Source organism: Stegodyphus dumicola, chromosome 11 (assembly GCF_044657685.1).
Source record: "Stegodyphus dumicola isolate Sdum_Otavi_A_Nest chromosome 11, ASM4465768v1".
Classification (NCBI taxonomy): domain Eukaryota; kingdom Metazoa; phylum Arthropoda; class Arachnida; order Araneae; family Eresidae; genus Stegodyphus; species Stegodyphus dumicola.
Window position 1 is genome coordinate 88,579,777 of NC_140778.1, and position 12,118 is coordinate 88,591,894.

At 33.6% G+C, this 12,118-nt stretch overlaps 1 protein-coding gene across 2 annotated transcripts in view; it reads right to left on the reverse strand.

Moving 5' to 3' along the window:
- LOC118193237 (neprilysin-2-like) overlaps nucleotides 1-12,118 on the reverse strand; it is a 101,484-nt gene that overhangs the window by 12,606 nt on the left and 76,760 nt on the right. The window contains exons 14-17 of one of the 2 annotated variants that reach the window (XM_085826467.1): nucleotides 10,615-10,679; nucleotides 4,733-4,784; nucleotides 4,547-4,614; nucleotides 46-179 (exon numbers count right to left, since the gene is read on the reverse strand). In XM_085826467.1, coding sequence (XP_085682593.1) covers nucleotides 46-179; nucleotides 4,547-4,614; nucleotides 4,733-4,784; nucleotides 10,615-10,679 — 319 coding nt within the window. The remainder of the gene's footprint in view (nucleotides 1-45; nucleotides 180-4,546; nucleotides 4,615-4,732; nucleotides 4,785-10,614; nucleotides 10,680-12,118) is intronic. The other variant, XM_085826468.1, reaches the window with a different exon arrangement.

Sequence of the window (12,118 nt, forward strand, 5' to 3'; positions counted from 1 at the left end):
GCTTGTATGTATATATAAGCATACAGAAACTAAAAGTTATCTTACCTGTATTTGAATTTCACTGCCAGCTGTGTAGTTATTATATTGCTCTACGAAGCACTGAGTTCTATTAATGAGAGCATTTTCATCTGCCCTATCGAACCAGTTTCTTTTATTACCATCTATATCAAAGAGTCTTCCTGAAATGTTAACATAACCATTAAGAATGGTGTGGGGACACACAAAAACATCTTTCACATATCGCTTAAAAATTAATGATCGATTATTCCTATCATAAAATTATTTTTTTTTTTTACTTCGTGAGATTTTTTTTTTCAGAATTACAATAAGATCTTAGGTTAGATGGGTATTTAGACTAATCTTAGATAAAATGAAAAGAAAAGTAGAGAGGGGAAGAAATTTATGCATTTTTTCTGACACAAGATAAACACTTTTAAGAAGAACAGTTTTGCGACTTGTAAAGAAGTGCTTGTCTTGTGTATATCTTGTGTCAGAAAAATGCATAAATTCCTCCCTCTCTGTTTATCTTTTCTCTGTTTTACAAATCGCAAAACTGTTTTTCTAAAGGAAGTTAAATATTTTTATCGTTTGAAAAAAGAAGTTATCTGCATACCTCTCACGAATATATCAGTATTTGCTTTAGAAATTCGTTCATTCCCCTTTCTGAATATTTTCTTTCGCAATTATACAAGAATAAATAAAATTTTTTTAATAACTGAAAATAAAAATAAAAAAATCTAGGTTACGCATAAGAGATTTAATTAATCATTACGTTGTTTGACTGAGTCTGTTTATTTTACAACAGTATTGATAAACAGACTTTTATATTGATAAACTAGCTTTTTAGTAGCAACAGGCTAGTACTGATAAACAAACTTTTCAAACAAATATCCAGTAGTAAGTAAGTAACCCCTCAACATTACACGCTGCTATAAAACTGCAACAAAGATACTGTTATAAAACGGAGCCGCAAGTAGTAAATCGTACAGCAAGTTCGTCCTCATGTAAAAACGTACAAGCATGGTATTAATCTTGATTCTGCTTCTAGATGCATAAAATTAGAGCAAATAAGGCTCACTTTTTCTATGAACTTAAATACAAATTATGCAAAAAAAGACCAGAGTTTTTTTTTTTTTTTTTCAAATGGGAATCTCTCGCCGTTAAATGGCATTGGCTACTGTTAAGTCCGGAAGTGGTGGTGGTGGTCAGTATATTATGAAGGTACCTAATAAGTAGGCCATCGTTGCCACCGTATGAAAGGATGGAAAACTTACAACTATGTCTTCTCCGAGATTCTAGTCAGGGCGCTTCTGTCCGGCAGTTAGTGTCACTAATCACTTCTCTGCCTGCGCAGCAAAAATCCCACAATCATTGTTTTTAATCTGTAGAGATGAAATAAGGTTTCTTGCAAACCCTATCTCGTCTGTTACGTTAATTTGAATTTCAACATACGGATTAAACTGGTACCGCGATTAATGCAAGCATTTATTCATTTATCAAACTGGAAGTTGCAATTGCAGTATCATGAATGCTTAGGTACAGCCGAATCAAAATCACAGTACCGACAGAGTTGCGGGAATGATTAAAAGAATAGCAGAAGACATGCTATACATAGCCTATTTTTTAGTACTTTATATGGTCCTCAAAAGCGTCGATACAGGACTCTGTACTACGAAGTATCCTGCCAGTAAGGTGATTAATAATTGCAGGTATATAGTCACAAACCGCATCGATTATAGGATCCTCTAGGATAATTAGTGACGGTCCTTGATGCGGTTCATATGAACTGAACTCCTATAGATATTCGATCGGGAAGAGGTCCGAATGCCAGAGAAGATTGCAAGACCTGTTCACAATGAAAGCTTAGCAGGGAGATACGTGATCGTGTATTTTCTTGTTAAAATATCATAGGTATACATCCTGAAAAACTGGTTGGAATGCAGAATGTTCAATCCGAGTTATGTCCATTTCTAGACGTAAAACATTAAAAACTTTCCAATGATCGAATCTTATGCCATTTCAACCACAGAGCTATGTGCAGCGTTAGCAGTTCGGTTAGTAAAAATTGCTCTAAGGTAGCTCTTTCACAGATATCTCTACACACGATGGCCATTTTTCTGTCCCAAACAGAAGTATGATCCGTCTTTGAACAATTCCCGCTTGCTATATATATACCACGCAGTCATGCCATGACTGCGTGAGTACGCCATGCCTGCAGCACTGGGTCGAGCGATTTGATTATTGAGGGCCATGCGTTTGATTATTGAGGGCCATTGCATCAAATAAGGCGTGCAGCCTTATTTGATGCAAGTATTGGGAGTGATTTGGATGGACACAGAAGCATTTGCGGAAAGAAGCAGCCAGCTTCGGGAATCACTTTCTCTTGCTAACATTCTATTCACCATATTTTCTGGAATAGGCCTTATAAAGCAGCTCTGATCTGTACCTCCCGTTCATTTTCTAAAATATTATTGCTTCTATTATGCAATCAGTTATTGGAGGGCACTTACACCAAACCCATATACTTGGCAAAAGGGTCCGATAATAACTAAGGTTCATGAAACTCAAGAATCAGGTCTCTTTCCTCAGTCGTAAACTAGCTCTATATGGCACACCGGTATCCAGAAGGCATTGTCAATGCTACTTAGAAAATTCCATTGAGACTGAGACTGATCTAACTGTAATGTTACATAAATGACGAGTAAATCTGCATTTTTTAAGCCCACAACCAGGTGCTACAGAAATCTTAAATTATATACAACATTAATATTTTGCGTAACCTCCAAAGCGACTGTAATTTTCATGCAAGTAACATGCAGTCTTTATGGTATAACTTCAGTTTTAAAGAAAATTCTATGAATAGCATTATGGTTTTGAAACAGAAATGGGCAAAGAAGAACCAAAAGACATACTATTGGCTATAATATTGCAACATCAACAAGGACAACGGATAGCAGAACTAAGTTTATTTTACATATTTCTTACATTACAAAGGAAGTACCATTAATACTCTAGGTACGTTGGACAAACAGAATGCGCTATGTTCAATACCGAAGTGGCTAAAGTAAGAAATAATAACTACTTCCATAATGTGACAAAGAAAGATGAAGAGACTTCGGCGGGTATTTTGAAGTACTGGGGTAACTGTTTACTAGAGTGATCTCTTTTAGCTGCTAGTAGTCTTAAAAGTAGCACTTATACACGGTGTTCGCAAAAGACCTTTATTCTCGGAACAATTGATAGTAAACATATACTTCCAGTTACAAAAATGTTTTTAGTAAAGTAGAGATTAAAGTATTTGTATTTTTAAATTTAAAAAAAATTGTAGAAAGTATGAAATTTAATGTTTTAAACGTTTCGCAAGACTCCGTACTAAGTAATTACTAGTAAGTTTTCTAAATATAAATTTAGAAAAACTTTAATACTCGACATAAAAAAAAAAAAAAAAAAAAAAAAAAAACCAAAAGTTTTATTTTTGTAATAAATCTTTCATGTTTTTATTTTTTATATCGAGTAAGAAGAAATTTGATCGTTTGAAATGTGACGAAATTCCATAATCCCAAATTTTTGTGCAGCTGCTAAGGGAAAATTATTTTCGTTTGAAAAGACAATTCTCCTTTGCCAGATAAACAGTGATTTAAATATAAATTTTACATTTTGTTTCTATCGTAAAAATTGCTTAACATTTCTCTTTCATTTTTATAATTTTGCGTATGTTCAAGTACACTTTAATATCATTATTCATGGTTACTATTCATCAGCCCCATTTGATTTTTATATTTCATACTTCTATAAAAATTGAGCTGCATATTAATTTAATTCACTTTACCTTAAGTTACAAAAATACTGAAATATTGTTCCTAGGAGGAAATATATTCTGATATTAAAAATATATGTATTAAATGTATATATGTCATGGTTTAATGCGTAGAAGAAGGAACCCCGTACTTTAATTTCTGGCCTCCGAAGACACTTTATTGCGTAGTTAGAAGGATGAATGCATAAAGCAAAAACCTCCAGGCATGGCCGTTTCGAAACATAATTTGATTCCAGGATAATTCACATCAGATCATCTTCCTGTAGGTAAGATATTTTTCAATCATAGTTGAATGCAATAATTTCCATTACACGGATTTTACTACATCATCCCAGGCATGTAAACAGCAGCGTGGATGAGGAGCGTCTTGTCAGGAGGAAAGCGTAAGCGAAAAGGTCATAGCGATCCAAAGGAAGAATGGAAGGAATTAAAAAGTTTTGGTTTACAATTTGGTGATTAGTCAAGAGGTTAGTGCATTAAGCGTTACGTAGTATAGCTCGATTAATTTGAATGACGCAATTTAGACTTATAGCGCTATTTTTAAGACAGAGTAAGTCCCCAAATTAAATTTAAAAAAAAAAAAGAAGTTATAGCCAATTAAGTTTTCTTTCGTATTTTTTATTTTACACGCATATATATATGTACTATATTTGATTATCCCAGAGTTTAAACGTTTTCGAAAATTGTGTTTTAAATACTTAGACATTTTAATGTAACTAATTATTTCACCTTTATACGAGAACGCATGGGCAATTTCATGGCCAATATGGGAACCAATGGATCCAAAATTTAGGTAGCTGAAAGAAATATAGCAATCAGTACCGAGCTCTGATAATGTTCAATAACTATTGCAGGTGAAGTCTTAAATGTACAGCATAAGTTAAAAGAAATGTATTAGAAATGTTAGCAATTTACCGTGGTCGATTTCTGCTGAATATAGGTTTCTCAAAAATTCCTGCAGGAAGTTCTATAAAAAACACAGTTAATGAAGAATTACTCAAATAATATGAAAAATATGATTAATCAAATAACTATTCTGCGCTTAGAATGTGAATGTGAAAAATAGCAGTTACCTTAATCAGACATCTACAATTAAAAAAAAATTGTTCTTATTGCCTCGTGAAATGAAAGGAAATTATTATAGCGACGAAAGTCATCATCTGTTTGCACTGTGAACACAAATGTTGAAGTCTCATATTTCTACAAACACGAAATTGGAGTACATGTCATTATTGAGATGAGTCTAAAGCATAGACATTCATCGGTAAATTTCATTATTCAAAGAGTTTATTCCAAATTGCCGAGGGATTACAAAACAACCATATTTACCAAGTGTTGAAAAACAAAAATTAGAAAAACACTGAAAAGATTTAATGCATTCTTCAAACTATTCTGAAACAAAATTTTACGAATCTGTGAAAACGTTTGTCAGTGGCATATCAAAGATGTGGGCAATATCTTAAGAGAATGTTTCTGAAATTGGATACGGTATTTTAGGCAATATCACATGCTTTTGTTACTAATCTCGTTTGTCTCATATAGTCAGAACAAGCCCACGAATTATTATTATCGTCTGAAGAATTACAAGATTGCATCTGCCGTTGGTCAAAGTTTTGAGCACCAGTTTTGAAGTAGAGCACTCCGGGGTATCTGAGAGTCTTCTACCACTCTTTCCCCTACAATCAAGCTCTCGAGAGGACTTTAAACCCGCCGCCATGCTGCTCAATCATTTTACATTTACAAACATCCATGTCTTCTCCAAGATTTGAACCCTTCGGCACGGCAGTCGGGGTCGCTTTTAACCATATTAAAGTTAAATATTAACTTTAGTTAATATTTAACTATTTCAGTTAAACATTAACTAAAAGTTAAATATAACCCATATTCTGTATCAGAGAATGAAGAAGTGTCCCTTCTTGCTCAGTATACTTAAAATGTTTACTTTGCGCATCTACCGAATCTAAATTGAAATTTTTGTTTGCTTATAAATATGTAAATAGCTCTTATTTAAATAGTATTTCATATTATTGTTTAAAGGCATAAACACCACCTTTTCTATTTTATTTCTGAAACTTCCCTTTCTAGAGTTTAACATAAAGGTTCTGCATAATTATACCTAAATATTAATTACGTATAACTGAAATACAAGTAACAGCAGAGCGCCGGAGGCCGGCTCCCTTTCTAGAGTTTAACATAAAGGTTCTGCATAATTATACCTAAATATTAATTACGTATAACTGAAATACAAGTAACAGCAGAGCGCCGGTACTTCACAGTTTTCCACATAAATTATAATTTCAGCTGAAGCGCACCGAAGCCCTAAAACAAGGGCTCCGGCACTTCTTTTATGTAAGTGAACCACAATTTTAGCAGATAAATTTTGGTTTTATAGTAAACATGCCTTAAAAGTAAATTCTAACTTCTGAATGCACGCCTGTCTTTCCCTCGCACTCAAGCCTTGCACAGAAGTTGAGACTGCTGTGACTTGTAGAGGGAAGTTTTATGTTTATTCTCACACCTTATTTAGGAAACGTATTTAGTAAAAAATTTTACTTGATGGCTAGAATGATATCGACAGGGCATCGCGATCAGAAGGTCTTGAAATCTTCCCTCTTTATTTACAAAGCTATACTTTTCCGTTAAATTTCTTTCTATATCCTCATACTGTTTCTAGAATTCTCAATATTCTCATTAGTGGAGCTTTAGTCGTTTTACCTTTTTATCTTTGCAAAAAAAGAGTGGTACCTGTCATCCCTTGAAATAGTACATTATACGACTAATCAGGGCATAAACTCAGATGGAGATCGGCTGAGTTGCTTAACATCTAAGTGGAATTGTAATTCCAGCCGAAGCGCCAAATAAGACAAGGTTGGATACTTTTTTTTTTCTATTTAACTATTTAAAATTAATTTAATAATTTAGATTTCTCTTTATCTCTTAACCTTTTCCTTAATTTAAATTTATTATTTATTTAATTGATTAAATTTAATTAATTAATTAATTCTTAAATTAAATTAATATTAATTTAAATTTATTATTTGATTAAATTAAATTAATTAATTCTTAAATTAAATTAATATTAATTTAAATTTATTATTTGATTATTTTAATTTAACTATTTTATTTATTTATTATTTTTTTCCTTTCCTTCTTCACAGTCCTTTCCACGGGGCTCCGGCACTTCTAATTTTAGAAATTAAGCCCTGAGTAAGAGCACTCAAATTCCCAGCTGTCAAACTCGCGTGTACGCTCTATCAAAGCTAACTCAATTGCATCATCAGCGTTTAATTATCAAATTAATAAAAAAAAATAATGCTACAAGAGCCGTGAGCAGATCACTTTCTTCGCGTTTTAAAATCTAAACCTATTATTTATGTCCATTCACTCTTAATTTGCTACTTTATGTTTTGCCATCATTTCGTTTTAATTTTATCTTGGGCAAATTTAGTCAACAAGAGAATAGCGTAAATATTTTATCATATTCTCTATTTCTTTAATTGCTGTATATTTTTGCTTTTCTGAAAGCTTAAATATTAAATGAAATTCCTTGATTACAAATTAAACATAGGTAACCACTTAATTAAAACTATTCATTTTTCCGGGAAAGGAACATATGAAGACATATATATACATGCTCTCGCCGGAATTCAAAAAAGGATCTTCCAGTAGCCATGCGTACGTGCTAGCAGTTATACCACGAGACCACGCGCGGGAGAAAAAGATTATTCTGCATAAAGCAGATCTTAATTTAAATCCGGATATTGAAAAATTTTTTACTTAGGGAAAATTATTTAATGTGTGGATTTACATGATTACTTGAACGTTAAATTGAAGATGTGCTTATATGCGAAGTTCTTGATGATTGTGCTTCAACTGATTTAAATTATATATCTTACAATGAATTTTACTTTAATTCGAGAAATGGCAATGTAAAGGAATTTATTTTATAATTGAAAATTTTGAAGATAAAATTGCAAACTACTGCTTGGAGAAGGAAATTAAACTCTCAGATTCCCGATTTATAGCACAAAGAACATTAAATCAGATAGTAAGACGTTCTTGAGGAAATAAAAGTTTTACCTTTTTATAAATTCGTGCACAGATGCGGAAAAAATCAGCATTTTTTTTTAAAGATTCGGAAAGAATACAATGTTTTCAACTGCAAATAACATCATTAAGGATCGCAGATCAATATATGTTTTGCAGGACCATTGACTACACACCGCCACATTTAGATATTTTATTTAAATGTATGAATCAATATTTAAAATATAATGTTGCTCCATGCACTACAAATAAATCGAAACTTTGGACCCAGAAATGAAAAATCTGCAAATACAAAGAACCTGAAAAGGGGATGTAGAGTTAAATTAAGAAGAGTATATTATTGAATTATTATTAATTATTGCTTGAGCCAGTACCGATTCTAGACCGTCGGTACTTGCTGGAGCAATAATCAAAGTGCAAAATAAAATTGACTGCCCTTTTTTTTGCAGAAATATAATATGTTTGATTTCACCGCCTTTAAATCAGACCGTCCACGTCACATAAAACCAACCATCTTGCCCTCAGATAAGGTCGGACCTGGCTCCGGCCTCTGCAGCATTTAATGCATTGTGAGCATTGTGTGCATTGTAAGCATTTAATGCATTGTATTAAGCATTGTGAGAGGACTCTCACAATGCTTAATAAAACCGTAAAAGTGACACGTCTGACACTTTTGTTAAATGCTGTGCGATAGTTTAGCCAGAAGAGGCCGTTGCTCACTCTTAAGAAATAAAGCCAATGGATCCATCACATGGTAATGTGGTAAGCAAAATTCTTCCAGAGGAAACGTGAATGAAAGACGAAAAAGGGGTCATTTCCTCAAACATCGTTTCGCTTAAATACACAATTCTGTACGATTTAATGCAGTCTGTGTTTTTTCATGCACAGTCAATGTCAGTAGACACAAAGGTTATGCTCATTCAAGACCAAACCTTTCTTTTTCTCACACTCGAGACGATGACGCCACCGCATCACAGATCTCAATGAAAGCAATTTCGTTCCCTGATTGGAGAACCACATACGCAACACATTCCTACCGCAGAGATAGGAATGGGGCTTTACGAGTCAAGGACTTCCAAGTCATCACGCTCTTTGACCTCGGTCATGTAAAGCAAAGTTGAAATAGAGTAAATCTGAACAAGGGGGCAAAATTTTACGGGGTGACAGAAAGCAGCTATACAAGCAATATTCGTCATAGAACGTGTGGTCGGAACGCAAAAGGTGAGAAATTAAGAGCTAATTTTTCACTCACACAGTTAAAGAATTAACACAAGAATGAGAAGAGATACTTTACAAAACAGATTTTATGAACAGGAATGTAATTGATGTACATGTTCTAAGAAATTGTTCAAAAGACCTTCCACGAGCTGTAATGCAGTCTTGCGCGATAGGGAATGATGTACGTTTGCGAAGACACCAGGCATTTTCCGAGTATCGCCGGCAACAACGGCTAACCTGGCGACTAGATCCATATTCGCTTCAATGGGGCATTCATAGATTAGGCTTTATGTCCCCACAGAAAAATGTCCAAACACAAGCGACCCGATGATTTCGGTGGCCAAGCTATGGGACCATCTCGACTAATCCATCGCCCTGGAAATTTCGTGGTTCGTATAACCAGCCGGCAATTTACGGTGGAAAATGCCGATGGGGTCGAGGAACGACTCTTTTTATGCCATTTACAATGCCACCTAGCAGGTCGCCGTTTGCGTTTCGCACAGACTTTTTTATAACGAATATTGCTTTGTATAGCTGCATTCTATCACCCCGTAGAGTTTTGTATGTATAGTAACCTTCAAGTGAAGATGTAGAACATATCACACGGCATTAGTAGAGATCCATAAATGAGATGGCCAACTGTAAAGAACAAATGAAGTATTACCTCGGAAGAGAAAAATGCACCTGAACGGAAATATCTTGCGAATGAAACAAAATCTCCAAAAATTAGGGTCCATAAATGTCGAAAGTTGTAGTAAATTCACAGGAAGGAGATTGTAATGTAGACGACAAACATAACATCTTAAATTTTGTATAAAAAAAAAAATTTCTCCTATCGTCGATCAGTCGATCATTTTGAAAATAAATGTAACTAATGAAAATAAATAAAATATATGAGTATATGTAAAGTCTTTTGTTTGTTTTATTTGTTCCATAACAACCTCACACGTCCGTTAATAATCCTGCGCATTTATCACAACCGGCTCTTTGAACTAAAAGAGAGCATAGTATCGAATTTTTCACTCTAATGAAACTCAGCACACGAGTTTAAATTTCTTAATTTCTATAATTCAGTTATGAATTGCTATTACAACTGACAGGATTTAAATAAAAGAAAATTTTTGGATCAAAACAAATGTTTTAAGAAATTAATACATATTTTAATTAATTAATTAGTTCATTAAATTAATTAATTAATTAAATTAATTAGTTATTTCATTAAATTAATTAATTAATTAAAATGTTTTAGGGAAAATGTATTTAATAGTAGAACGATTTGCAAAAACAATGCGTTCAAATATCATCCATTCCTATTCACAGCCATTTTGAGGGGTAATTTTTTTTAAAGTTGGGTGTTCTTGTTCTATGCTGGAAACTCCAGACATTTTTTACTATTCTGCATTATTAATTTTCATTCAGAAGTGCTGAATTTTTATTTAATTATTTTTTTACTGCAGGCGCAAAATAAAGTCAGTGGTTTTCTTTTAAGAATCATATTTGTAGAAAAGGGAAAAAAAAAGCATTCAATTCACCAATAACATTGTCCTGGATGTTGTAAGTGCCGTGTGTAACTGTTGACCTCGAGTATTTTTTCCAGCTGAAAATAAAGATAAATTGATTTAAATTAAGATTTTTGAGTTTTCAACGAGTCTTCTAGTGCAATAAAATAGATTTTTAACTTATTGACTAAAAATATAAAATTGGGTGTAAAACATTTCATGCTGCATAACATACGAAATAGAAAACTAATTAGTAGTGTAATATACCGTTGTGAAACGTAAAATTATAAGTTGCACTTATAATGCATTAAGCATTATAAGTGTTTAATTTTATAAACGCAAATGTGTAAATTTCTTCGAATTGCAGAAGAACGGCGTCACTCAGCGCCGCCAGATTTTGAGCACACGAAGTCCTCCACACAAACAAGCGCAACTTGAAACTCGAATAGAGAATTTTCAATGTGTTTCTTATGTGATAAGGTCGCATAGAGGTTCTTTCTCTAGGACGAATGATTTCAGAATGCAATAGTACATTTTTCAGTACAAAGGTGAAATTCTGTTTCAATGAGGTGCCTTTGTTAATGAATGGGGTTGTAGCCTCGAAGGTCACTCCAAGGGACAAAGAGATAAAAGTCTTTTCATCAGGGTCAGAATATGGACACCTTTGTTATGTACGAGTGAAGGAATATCTTCCCCCCTCTCGGGAGTTCAGCGCAGGTTACGACACAAGAAGATATAAAAGGTTTTTCCTGAGAAGAGCGAGAACTTTTTCTGCTGGAGCTATGGGCATATTGCCCTGCTAGAACTATCACTCTTCGTGTATTATGTTAGAAGCCATAGCGCATTCTTCCTGTTAACAAATATCTGAAATTGCGGGACTGAATGTATCAAAGTCCCACATTATCATGAAGTGCGCATGTTAATGTTTTTGTCTTATTAAGATTCATGTTATTGTTATAACTTGAGTTACAAGCTCATTTCAACCCTGTATTTAGAACCTGGGGTTTATGTAACGGTTTCGGCCACTACACCACACTTAATTATTACAGAGGCTGTTCGCACATTTTTTAGACAATTTTGGTAAGCAGTAATAAAAAATCGTTTGCTGCAAAAGAAGTATTTGCAATTGTACTATGTTTTTAAAAGTCAAAATTATTGTCTGTGGCCTTGAAAGTTTTGGTTTTATTCAAAATGGCGAACTTAACAAAGCAGTGGTTTGAAGGTTACATTTACGCTCTTTCCGAAGAGAAATATGCATACTCCGTTATCCAAAACAATGGGAGAGTCATGGTTTTGTGATATCTAAAGCGTCGATAGGTAATATCATCAACCAGAAAGGGAAAAAACGTCAAATTGGAGCCTTAAGTGGGAGAAAAATTCCAAACAAGTATCCAAGTAAACAACGGACATCTTCGACTATTTCAAAGGTACGTTGTTTAATGTTAAAAGAAAATCCCCCTAGTCAAAGGACAGTTACAAAATTATTAAAATGCTCGGTGTCCACTGTAAACAAAATGATAAACGTTGATTCAAATCT